This window comes from Danio rerio, chromosome 3 (assembly GCF_052040795.2).
Source record: "Danio rerio strain M-AB ecotype USA chromosome 3, GRCz13ab, whole genome shotgun sequence".
Lineage (NCBI taxonomy): Eukaryota > Metazoa > Chordata > Actinopteri > Cypriniformes > Danionidae > Danio > Danio rerio.
The window spans coordinates 35451561-35464993 of record NC_141023.1 but is presented as its reverse complement, the minus strand read 5'-3'; the positions used below and the strand labels follow the sequence as shown (position 1 = coordinate 35464993).

Genomic DNA, 13433 nt, shown 5'->3' with positions numbered 1-13433 from the left:
TGGTCATTAAACAGAGGCGATTAACCACTCTCCTAAACCGGCAGAACCCTACTTACCTAGATTAGGATATTTTTTATGTGGTCCCCATAGATCTGTTATCTACTTAATCAAGACAAAGTATTTTAATAATAATCGCACAGGATTATAAGTTTGTAGATGAAGGCCTAAATATCCACGTTTAGATTAATTTCAACAATATTTTGTTGTTCTAAATAGAAAACTAATAGTTGGCCTTTTACATTCTAAGTATACTTGAATTAATGCCAATTTGTTAGTCGGATCTCCAACAACATTGTATAGCGTGCCACGCTGCTCCGTCTAACATGTTTTAGTCCGTTACTAACCTGTACAGTGGCTTGTAGTGCTATGGACAACAACATTTATCAGTGATAATAACACGAGGTTTGAATAATTCAAAACATAATTTATTAGTCAGGTAAATGTATTATGCCAAATTCAATCAGTCAATTCATAAACGATCAATACAACACATCAAATTATCAAAGACAAATCCAAGATGAAAAAGATGCATTCCTGACTTCAAAATATACATAACATGGAGCAGGCTCCATGTTACGGGCTGATCTGGTTAGGCAGAATCGCCCTGAGCCTTTCTCAAACCTTACCTTAAATAATCCAAGAATTCCCTCAAGGAAAGGGGTGTGTGCATAACAAAAGGCATTCACAATTAGTGCTGCCTGTGGAAAAGTCACACCCTTCACAGTGGTTCAAAAGAAGCCTGAAGTTATATATTTATTGTTTTGATTATGTCTATTTCTGAGAGAATGAGACCATTGTACCAATCGCACTGAGACATTTCAAATGATATCAAACATGATAGGTAAAGTCAGTTTGATTAATCTAGAACATTCAAACATTGAAATGACCATATGCACGAGTTGGGGTGGTTGAAGCCGAGCTTCAGCAGACTCAGATGCAAATGCAGCAGGAACTGGTTTTTCCCGCATTCCCACCTGCTGGGTTGTGGAATCACCAGTCTCTGTTTTCAGCTCATGTTTTGAATTGTCAAAGATATCAAAATATTTGCAATATTTCAACTCTTACAGTTTCTGCAACGTATCTGAAGAGCTGGGAGGGATGCAGTGGAGAGGGGTGTGCAACGTGTTTAAGGACCGGGCGGGAGACGCGTGATTTCCAAGGAGATTAGCATTCGTTTGATGGCATCCAGGAGTCTTTATGCATTTGCAGAAGACTTCCGGGAGACTTGGGATGTCTGCCTCCGTGTCATTTTCTGTCTGATTCAGGCACAAACTGATACGGCTAACAGCTCTTCTGACTGACAGTGTTTACACTGCAAAGCGTGTGCTTGTTAGGGGTGTGACGCTCTTCCTGACGACTAGTGCATCACAGCACATTTTGTAAGCTGACCAATCAGAGCCTCTTGAGGGAGGGTCTTTCGGAGGACTAGGCAAATATGACAGTTGTTTTCATGTTAGCTAAGTAGCTGTATATAATCAAAGTAAGATATATATAAAAAAAATAGCATGATTTTCTAGAAGCGAAGCATGAGCACACATTGCTTTGCATCTTATAAATACTACCAAAAATACACTCTGGACCACCCCTTTAAAAGTTAAACGGAACACATTAAATCATGGGGGAAACATTTCAATTGGAAGTACTCTTTATTGCTTGGATACCTAAACAACATTCATGTTTGACCCAGATTCATTGCAAAAATCAAGACGTTTTCCAAACAATTTGTGGCAAATGTTCAGTTGTATTCCCGCATCTTTACTAAGAAGGCACAAACAAAAATGAGGTAAATATACGTGAAACGGTCACAGTTTTATAAATATGGTTTCTGATGTCTTGTGGGTATGTGTTTGCTGGTTTTAAAGCAGTCTCTCAGTACCTCTTAACTTATATTCAGTGATCTCAGGAACAAGTAAAAACCGAGTATGTGGCCTCTCATTTTGTGTTGTGAAATGTGAAAATCTCCATCCAATACAATGTAAACCGTACTACAAGCAATCTAACGAAACGGAACAGGTACGTATTAAAAGGTGAACATAAATTGGCACAACACTTAAGCTTAGTGCGAATTGTCACATTTCTGTGAAAACATCTATATCTACTGATCATAGTCGAGCGGTGATTGACACTGGTTAAGGCTTTCTTCACCCTGTGATAGAAAAAAAATGAAAACACAAGTACCAGGCGATCAAGAATACAATACTAGTTAGGCACACCATTGCTTAATATTAACTTACTGTTCAAAATAAAACATCCAGCCATTTCAAACAAACTACAGACGATACATTCTCCACGTCTAACTCAAACTAAAACAAGACTGTCTGAGCTTAACAGAATCATCTTCGTCGTTTGTTGTGAAGCAGTTTGTTTAAAAAAACAACAAAAAAACAGTTTGAGTGCCTTTGATCTCCGACTGCTTCACAGTACACAGTTTCTGTGGTAAACCAAACCAGCATGCTTTGCAATGTAACACCTGCAGGTACAGACTTTATTAAACTCCTCCGACATGTAACAGTCTATCTTTTTTTGCCAATATGTACAATAATGCAAAAAAACATTCGTCCACCTGTATGTACTGAGGTCAAAGAGTAGTGGTTTTCGTCAGACGCACACCTCAGAAACCGTTAATGTTATCCTGCGCAACTGATATAAGGGAAAAAAGGGAGGGGTATTCAGAACACTGTGTAAGCACTTGGAGAGTTTGATAATATAAAAAAGATTTGAGGTCTTGAATTCCAGCAGACTGTAACCAATCAGAACACCAGCACTTTCCATCCAGGGTGTGTGAAGGAGCAGCCGAAGAAAAGGCTGTCGAGGACCTGATCCAGCAGCCAATCAAACACCACCTCTCTGTTCCCAGAGCCGATCGTCACTCTCAGCTTGAAGTTTCCCCCGTCGCTGGGGTTGTTGTTGTTTACGGGAAACAGGCTCACCATCTCCATGTCGAAGGTCACGGAGGAGCCAACAGTGATGGCTGGCAGCTGGTTGGTCATTTCTTTGCCATTTACAAACACTGCACCTGGAAGAGGGAAAGCACACGGTGATGATGCGGAACTCCTCGGGAAGCCTGTGTTTAGTGAGTGAACACTGCCCTGAGGTCAACTTTTTGCTATTTTGTTTTATCTGCAGGTGTGCAAAATGACACTGCCAGCTATAATGCCAGCAATTATATTCATTATTGTTAATTATACTATTTTACTTTCGCTTTTTTTATTGTATGTGAAAATTTGTGGGTTAGTTATTTGGGGTAATAATATGGCAGAAGTGTGGCAAATAGGTTTGTTATATATCACATTTTAGAGTTGATTTTAAAGAATTGATTTTTGAGCTGTAATGATGTCAGAGTTTAATCCATTTTAGTGTATACAGTGTATCCAATATTCTTGAAAATATGGATTTATTACTGTATATAAAATCAACAAAGACACAACTGTAAAAAGCAATGCTTGTGCATCATAGAGAATAATATTTAGACAATTTTAGTGTTCATTTGAATATTTTATCTCAAATGATGTCATAGTTTAATTGACTTTTTTCCCATTTTCCCATTCAAAGCTATTTTAAAAATATTATAAAATAAAACGATAACCTTGTTTTGAGTCTTGTGCAATAACCAGGATATTTTTTCTGAACATTTTGGTACTGGTCTTATTGTATAATTGTTTATGATTTAATTTTTTAGTTTATTTGTTTGTTTGTTTGTTTGTTTTAATTGAGAAATTCAGCCTTATGCAACATAAAGGGCACATATTTATGTCTATCTGACCTATTTTTGGCTCAAATTACAACATGAGCAAATAATTTAACTGGTTTGAAAGCCTAACTGTCTAATGAATGTCAGTGGTCAAACTAACTTTTAGCATGTTTTCTGTCAATACATAAACAAATATGTTTTTAATGATGTGCTTTACAATTATGATGAATGCACATGGAATTAAGTGCAGTTAGGGATTCTTATTTGTTAATAACGTTTGTTCTGACAACTTTTGTAAGGTCTGTATATCGTCACCTTGGAATTATAAGGATTTATCTGACATTTTTGTCAAAATTGGGTTATTGACATATTCTTATTAAATCACAATTTATTTACATTATGGGATGTTTTTTTATAAGTTGTTTACATTTTAAAACTTTTTATTTAAAAACACAAATGTTGCACACTGTTTGCTATGGAATGCAAAAACTTTGAAGCTCAATATCTCAAAATTATTCAGAACGCAGATAGAACCTTATAATTCCAAGGATATGTGAAACATTTAAAAAAAAACATTAAGAAAAGTGTCAGGGAATTATAGCATTACTAAAAACTTGATTATAATGTCACAATATTTATAGCTTTAATAACAATTTTAAAAAAGTCCACAAATGAAAAGAATTAGTAAACATTGATATTTTTAAGGGGGACAAAAACTTATGGGCCAGTGTAAAACATTGATACAATCAGCTTGCAATAGAAAAACAAGCCACGCTTGCCCACTGTTGTGTCGTTTAATATTCCATTTCTCTCGGAACTGTGGCACAATATGAAAAAAAAAAACGTTGCAGCTTCCAGTTCATGGGGACTTTAAACTGCCGTTCATAACCTATACTTGTAATATATATAAACATACATTAAAGGTGCAGTAGGTGATTCTCTTCAGAAACATTTTTTGTTGTGCTGGTTAAAAGTCTCTTCACAGTCCAATAGTAATGATTAAAGTAAATGATCTAAATGCGTTTATATAGGTTTTTATATTCTGGGTGAGGCATAAAACTAAAAAATGTTCATCCAATTAAATATTGTCGGGCCGACATCTCCCATAACTCTGATAAGTAGCTCAAACTGTCTGTCAACAAATGCAGATTTAGGCTTTTGCGCATCTCTGTTCACGGATATCTGCCATTAGCGTGTGCACGACTGCATGAGTGCTGCGCGTGCAAGACACGTGCACATGAGACAGTCAAATGCTGAATTGAAACTTTTTAAACTCCTGGATTAATATTGGAGTTGCTGGTCACACTTTACAATAGGGTTCATTAGTTAATGTTAAGTAATGCATTTACTAAGATGAACAAACAATGAACAATACATTTACTACTGTATTTATTCATGTTATTAAACGTTAGTTAATGAAAATACAGTAGTTCATTGTTAGTTCATGTTAACTCATGGTGCATTAACTAATGTTAACAAGCATGGACTTGGATGTTAATAATGCATTAGTAAATGTTCAATTATGATTAATAAATGCTGTACATGTGTTGTTCAGGATTAGTTCATGTTAGTAAATCCATTAACTAATGAACCTTATTGTAAAGTGTTACCGAGTTGCTTTTGCACGCTGAAGGAAGAACGACACCATGGCTGAAGTATTACTGTTTGACAGGTAGTGTTCTGTTTAAAAACTATTTTAGCTTCACGCAGAGCTGATTCAGATGTTGTTGTTACAAATGGGTTATATGCACAGACGTGATGTTCAGCGACTGAAATCCCCTGCTGAAAGATTGATGTGACTATTTTCAGTTTCATAAGGTCCTTTTACAGCATCGATAATGTAGATTTATATTTAGTTTAACAACAAAACATCAGTAAATAGCGCTGTTCCGCCTAGCCTGCTTTACTGAGCTGAAGTTGCTTTAATATTCACCTTGGGTCACTTCTGAATGACAGCCTGTCACACGCTCACTATATTGTTTACCATGCTACACTGAATATACGCTCTGAAATAGCATTCAAGTGTGGCTTAATGATAAGTGTAATTCCTGCACGCCGCCAGCCAACCACTAGATACACTTCTAACTGGCGAATGACTTAAAACACAGACCCTCCCCTGCCATCCAAACCTAATATGCTAACATTTTGTCAGATTACCTACAGCACCTTTAAACTAAAAAAAAACTAAAAAAAATTAGAGAAACGCTGTTCTCTTGACTTCATTTCTAATTAGCTGTAGACCAGGGGTGTCCGAACCTGGACCTGGAGGGCTTGCGTCCTGCAGATTTTAGCTTCAACTTGCCTCAACACACCTGCAAGGATGTTTCCAGAAAGCTTAGTAAGAGCTTGATTAGCTAGACCAGGTGTGGCTGATTGGGGTTGGAACTGTGGAACTATGGAACTAGAACTTTGCAGGACACCAGCCCTCCAAGACCAAGTTTGGACACCCCTAATGTAGACAGTGAAGTCACTTCCCAGAGGTAAATGTAATGCTTTGCTACATTAAAAGAATTGACATAGTTGAAATCTTAGCTATTGTTTGAGACACAAGATTTTTAATTGGTGCTATAACTACTAGTAAAGAGGAAATGGAAGGAATCACATCTAATGGTACATCAAAAAGCATTTCCTGGTAGAATTGACAGATATTTGAATGATGAGACTTTGTTTCCAATCAAGAATAAATCACAAAGCTCCTTGTGATTTCATTTTATGTTTATGGCTGTGTAAATACTTTACTTGTTTGTTGTATTGTTTTTATTTGTTGATTTACTATTTTTTTTTAAAATGTAAAGCCTAACCAGTGACAAGCCCTGCAAATTAGCTTCATGCTATATGCATATAGCATGAAAAAAAAAAAAAAAAAAAATATATATATATAAAAAAAAAAATAATAATAATAAATATATATATATATATATATATATATATATATATATATATATATATATATATATATATATATATATATATATATATATATATATATATATTGGCCGCCATGTGCGGTATATAATGTAATAGTTCATGCTTCAGCTAAAACAGCAGAGTCTAAAGGATCGATCTTGGATTTAAGAATCCAAGTCAGCACTAACAGGGCTTCAAACGACACTAGTTTTTCTGATCATATGCATATGGAACCAAAAGACATCACTGTACCAACATTTTCAGTACAAATGCCTATAACGTTACACTGCTAGTATATACTAAAAAAAGGTGGACTAAAATGATAGCAGAATGGTATTCTTCAGCTCGTACCATTAGTGGAGATGCAGACAGCCTGATCTCTCTGCAGTGAGTCTGTGTCAGTTCTGCTGTCGGCGCACACACCCAAACTGTCACGCTTATCTGTCTGTCCAGCAGCAGTGATTCTGCAAATAAACACACAGCCAAAAACAGATGCACAGTGAGTGAGACACTCCATATCCTGCTGATATGTTTCAATAAATATCTTATTTAGAATGATTCAGCATCTTACATCATTCAGAATAGTTCATTGTTATACAAGTAATACTATATTCAACTATTTGTAAAGCTATTTTCAAGCAGCCCACAGTTAGCTGTGAGAGTATAAGTAATGAACTGCTGATGTACTTGAAGGTGAGGGTCTGGCCACAGAAGTAGGTGGGGGAGTTGGAGTACAGGACTCCACCATGACCAGGCGCTGAGGAGTCACTGCGCATGGCGATGTTCTTCCTACTGCTCAATATGTAGCCATCCACGCCTGGACACCATTCTGTAAAGTACAAGTAGTAAAAAAGCACAAGTAGTCAATTTTAATATACGTATATTTCAGCTTAGGGGTTTTGAGAGAAGTTCAGTCTGCTTGAATTTGCTTAAAAATGGCCAGATGAGATGCTCCACTGGAAGGTGGGATTCAGATGGTTTCCAGCAGCTAAAACTTAATTTATTTTCTCCCTAGGAAACTGAAGTTAACAATAATTGTAAACATTTGCATTTATTCATTTAGCAGACGCTTTTGACCAAAGTGACTTACAATTGAGGAAACATTCAGCAATTTAACAAGAAGCGGTAGTACACACAGGAAGTGCTAATTATACAAATAAGCTGTTAGTGCTTAGAGAATTAGGTGCTAGAGTAAAGGCTGATTTATACTTCTGCGTGTTTGTGTTCCTCTGCAATAACACTTCCAAAACACTAGCTGGCAGTAGATTTAAATGTTCCTCTATATCGAGCTTCTCCGCGGGTGTTTTGTTTTTCTAAAAGCTACCTCAATTTACAAGTAGCTAATACTTGCTCATTCAGAGGCGGGAAGTTGCAGACATGCAACAACTTTAATCATGAGGTAAACACAAAACGAACGTTTTTCTATTTGGAGCTCCTTCACAGGATTACACACTTGTAAACGCTCGCTCAATCAGGCTTGCGGCTCTTAGCATTGTCCACTGCTACCAAGCCAACCAATTACAGAGCTTGCACTGCATGTCGTTGCAACGTGCAGTTAGATTTTTTGAGAGGTGCGCGTCAGCATCAGTCACATAGGGGGTATGCTACCCCACAAAGGCTGCACCAGACCATACTCATCCGCTTGATGCAGAAGTATAAATCAGCCTTAATGGGGAGTTTTTTTTTTCAGAAAGTGAATAGGTGGTTTGTCAAGCCCACTCACCTGTGTGAAGCACACTTTATAAATGTATGTATTTTTTTTTTGTAAGAATATGTCTGGTTCAAAAACTGGTGCAAGTGACAAGTCACAGTCTCAAAGAGATTTAAGAGTGTGTTTTCTACAGGTGGTTTGTTAAGGCCACTAACCTGTGTGAGGCACACTTAGTTTAGATTTGTTGTGTCTTTTAAAGAGAGACCAAATATGAGTTCAAAGGTTGTTAATCGATGGTATACAGGGTTCCTACTCTAAGTCAAATATCCAGTTTACTGATTTAGAAAATTACATTTTGATAAATGTGAAGAAAAATGTAAAACAACAAACAAAAATGTCTGATGTTCCATGGCTGGGACTAAAAATGTGTGTCTCTTGTCGGCGCCAATAGCCTAGTGGTTAGTGCGTCGACATATAGCACCGAGGTGCTTGCGACGACCCGAGTTTGATTCCCGGCTCAAGGTTCTTTGCTGATCCTTCCCCTATCGCTGCTCCCCACACTTGCCTGTCTGTATATTTCCACTGTCCTATTAACAGGGGTAAAAACCCCTAAAACAAATGTGTGTCTCCAGTGTCTATTATAAAACTTTTAAAATTCCAAGACGTTCCAAAAATGCCATGACCCATGGAAACCCTGGTCATCATTGTTGTCAAGCAATATATATTCAATTATATTGACATTTTTTCCCAATCCCAATTCTATTTTTGTAGCCCTACACCTTCACCTTCCGCTTGGCCCTTAAAACCGAGTGTGAAGGAGAAGGGCTTTAAAATGTACCCCTAAGAATTGGGACATCGTTACAGCACCAGCACATGTCATCAGATGTCATCGCAATCTCTTGCTTCATATGAGATCAGGCAATGGCGACTGCTGTAGTTATTCCAGTTGTGCTATATTTTTGTATCTTCTGGAAATCACTAAAGGTATATATTATGTCATCATGACGATATAATGTGGCAATAAGATCGTAACTGTACTGTGTATTTACACCATGGCCATATTCATCTATGTAAACACACCAAAAATAACATTAACATTATAGCAGACACTGTAAAAAGCCCCTAGACTTTTCTGACAGGGTATTTGAGTGTCATCGAGTGGCATAATGTTGTGGGACTACTATACAGGAGTTATAATTACGGATTATAGATTATGAAATTTAGCGGTTTTAGCGCCTTCAAGCTAAAGAGAATTGGGACAGAATTGGGAGAAGTGAGGGGTAGGGGTGTTCCAATTCTCTTTAGCTTGAGGCGCTAAAATCGCTAAATTTCGAGATAAAGGTAAGTGGAGGGGCCAAGGGGTAGAATTGGGATTGGGCCTTTGTCTCAAAAATTCAGCACCATTCATTCATTCTCCTTGGGCTTAGTCTCCACAGTGAAATGAACCACCAATGATTCCAGCATATGTTTTACACATTACATGCCCTTCTAGTTGCAACCCAGTACTAGGAAACAACTCCTAATAAACTCTCACATTTACACTCATACACTTAGTTTAGTCAATCCATCTATAGTGCATGTCTTTGGGGCACCCAAAACAAACCAACGTGAACACTGGGAGAACATGCGAACTCCACATAGAAATGCCAATTGGCCCAGCCGGGACTCGAACCAGCGACCTTCTTGCTGTGAGGTGACAGTGCTAACCCCTGAGCTGCCGTGCTGCCATAATTTCAGCATCATTTACCAAAATAGTTGCTGTTGTGCATCCTTCATGTTCGTCTGTATGGAAGCACAATTCATAAAGGCTAATATTAAATGCAATGGAGGACCGTAAAGAGGTAGTTTAGCATTTGTTGTTGAGACAAATCCCTTTACTCTTTTAATAAGCTTTTAAAACAGATTTTCTAACATAATAATTTGGCAAAAAAAGATGAACTGATCAAAATCTCTATGGTGTAAATGAACAGAAAAACATTCTCCTGCAACATTTAGCAATCTATTAAGACGCTTAATATAACATTGGCAAAGATTTGCAGTGGTAGGTTTTGTTGAGTTTGTACCGTGAGGTGCTAGTGTGGTGTAGCCGGTCTGTGGGATGCTCCATGGGCTCCATTCCGTCCGCCCCTCTCCTCTGGCACACACACGGAACAGGTGGTCAACGTGTGGGTCGAGGTGGAGCACCAGGAACTCTGTGTCCTTCCCAATATACGCATCCTCGTACTGTGAAGAGTTACTGCGGCGGAACTGCAACCGGTAATCCTGAGGGCTGAAGTCATCGTCCACCTATAGGAAATCAGCTCAGGTTTCTAACAGAGTCACATGGGGAAGAAAATGTCTGATGGACATGAATGTGGTCTTCAAACTCACCTTACACCAACGCACCAGCACACCACCTGGTCTCTCCACCAGCTCCTCAATCTGGACGGGTGGATGAGACGCTACACTGCCATGCCGAGCCACATGAGCACGAAACATATGCAGCAGAGAGTCGTCCAGCTGCGCGGACAAACACGGCACGTCCACCAGTGAAGGTACCTCCGGCAGACTGAGGACACACAAAATATCCAGTTAAGAAAGCATCCGATCAGGGTGTTGAGTGTTTGATAGGATTTATTTATGACATCAAGCTGTAGAGTAATTTTTTTATTAACTGGAGCAAATGGTTTTCAATAATTGTAATCATAATTTCAATTTTAATTTAAATTATGGTCTAACACCATTTTATTTTTGGGTTTATTATATACCAGAGGTCTCAAACTACCGGCCCGCAGGCCATTTGCTTCTAATTAAAACAACATGTGCTCCACTTTTTTCCCTTTTTATCCCTTTAAGTTTTGTATGTTTTTTTTATTGTCAATTTGTACTCTAAATCGAAAACAAAGATGTAAATATGATTGTTATATTGTCATATTTTATTACATCTCAATAAAAAGATTGTTCATATTATATAGGCTTCCCACAGTTGCATGAATAGTAGACTCAATGACAATTTAATGCACCACTAATTTTAAATCAAGCAACTTTATAAATTCACACGTCAGCATATTTAGCACCATGAAAGTCCTTACTGTACTTAACATTTGACTTTTGTTAAAAATGTCAGAGTAATTTTTAAAAATGTACAGTTTTATAGTTATGTTCAAATCTTAAAAGGTAAATCTTGTGCAATAAAACTGACGAATAATGCACATTTGAACAATATTCCAGAAACCTCATTTCAAGTACTGAATTTCACCAAATTTATTAAATAACAACAATTTCTCAGTTTTCGTACCATTTTTGACTATAAAATTGTTACTGTAAAAATAACACTATAAACTTCATTTTAAATTTAATTCAAGCATCTTCAAGAACCTATGTTTGTTTTGGGGCAGTTTCTGGGGCTTGAATCCACATAGAATCCTAGAAGCATGGGAAACCTGAATATTTGTGATAAATTGGGCTTTAGCTATATGGGGTAATAATATTGCAGAATTGAGATGAATAGGTCTGTTATATTTGCACATGTAAAAAATATAATTAATAATAATAATAATAATAATAAATTGTTTAAAAATGAGATGACTTTAATTCACTTATAGTGGATGCACATGGATTTTAGTGCAGTTGGTTTACAAGTTTACAGCATAATGGGTAAAATACATTCATTTTTTTTCGGCTTAGTTCCTTTATTAATCTAGGGTCGCCACAGCGGAATGAACCACCAACTTATCCAGCATACGTTTTACGCAGTCGGTGCCCTTCCAGCTGCAACCCAATACTGGCAAACACCCACACATTCTTGCACACACTCTCATACGCTACGGACAATTTAGCCTACCTAATTCACCTTTACCCGCATGTCTTTGGACAGTGGGGGAAACCAGTGCACCCGGAAGAAACCCATGTGAACATGGGGAGAACATGCAAACACAGAAACGCCAACTGACCCAGCCGAGGCTCAAACCAGCGACATTCTTGCTGTGAGGCAAACGTGCTACCCACTGCGCCACAGCGCAGCCCTGCGTAAAACATATGACGGATAAGTTTGCGGTTCATTCCACTGTGGCGAGCCCTGATTAATAAAGGGGCTAAGCTGAAATGAAAATGAATAAATTAGATTAGACAACGTCGGTATAACTGTTTATTATAAATGATTGATATATGTATATCATTTATTATGTATTTGTTTATTTAATGAGTACCCTCATGTTTATTTGAAAGCCATATAAAATAAAATCCCAACCTTTTTTTCTTATTCGATAAGCCCTTTCACTAAAGCCAAGTGATGAGTCACGTCACAAAGACGTTTTCATTTTATGGTGAATATATGGGTAGTTTAATATTGAAAATTTGAAAATCTGTTCTAACAAAGGGTGGATAGTATAAAACCACCAACTAGACTGGCGAGCAACATTTTAAGGCAAATGGTCAGTTGTTCCTTTCATGTGTTTTGTACAGTATATTGCCTTTTCACATTACATCCTGATCTTAGTCACAAACCAGGATGAGTCAACATCATTTTCTGTGGTATTTGTTGTAATATAATGAAGCTTAAATGGCATGATAATTAGTATAGATTGACATGATCTTTCAAAGTCTAAATGCTTTCAGATTAAAGGCATTCAAAAGTATTTAGCCTAAAAACACAGAAATAAGTGCTGTCATGTTAAATGTCATCGGTGATGATTATTACTTTAATCGACTCTGGGCTTGTTGAAACCGGATAAATTTTGGGGTTGATTGTGTCATTTTAAATGAATCATAGATAAGCCAACATGGTTTTATGCAGTCAAGCAGGGTGATTCAGCACACCTCTATTAAACTTTCAACGGAAGCGTAACAGAAAAGGATGAGTCATAAAACCAGGCCTCATACAGGCCCACTTTATTCTTAATAAAGTGCTCAAGTAATGTAATAAGGGTAATATTGTCTTAGGTTATCTTGAAAGGCTTTTTTATTATTTCAAACTACTGTATGTCTTTTCTTATCAAAAAGGCCAATTCAAATTTCTGAAATTCTGATAAAGATCAGGTCAGTAGGCCGAGATGTGAGTATATCGTAGATCCGCAAGTTGTCATACCTTAAGATTGCTCTAACCCAGTGTTTCTCAACCGTGTTAATGAAAAACCACCAGCACTGCATGTTCTGGATGTCTCTTTTGTCTGTCACACTAATTACAAGTCTTTCAGTCTCTGCTAA

At 37.3% G+C, this 13433-nt stretch overlaps 1 protein-coding gene across 4 annotated transcripts in view; it reads right to left on the bottom strand.

The window, feature by feature from the left end:
* Positions 1 to 1421: 1421 nt before the first annotated feature.
* Positions 1422 to 13433, bottom strand: part of crlf3 (cytokine receptor-like factor 3) — a 34461-nt gene continuing 22449 nt past the window's right edge. For 2 of the 4 annotated variants that reach the window (XM_087242681.1, XM_087242680.1), the window contains 5 exons: positions 10620 to 10797; positions 10313 to 10535; positions 7286 to 7427; positions 6950 to 7062; positions 1628 to 3016 (listed from right to left, as the gene is read on the bottom strand). In XM_087242681.1, coding sequence (XP_087098807.1) covers positions 2751 to 3016; positions 6950 to 7062; positions 7286 to 7427; positions 10313 to 10535; positions 10620 to 10727 — 852 coding nt within the window. In that variant the 5' untranslated portion in view covers positions 10728 to 10797 and the 3' untranslated portion in view covers positions 1628 to 2750. 4 annotated transcript variants of the gene reach the window in all.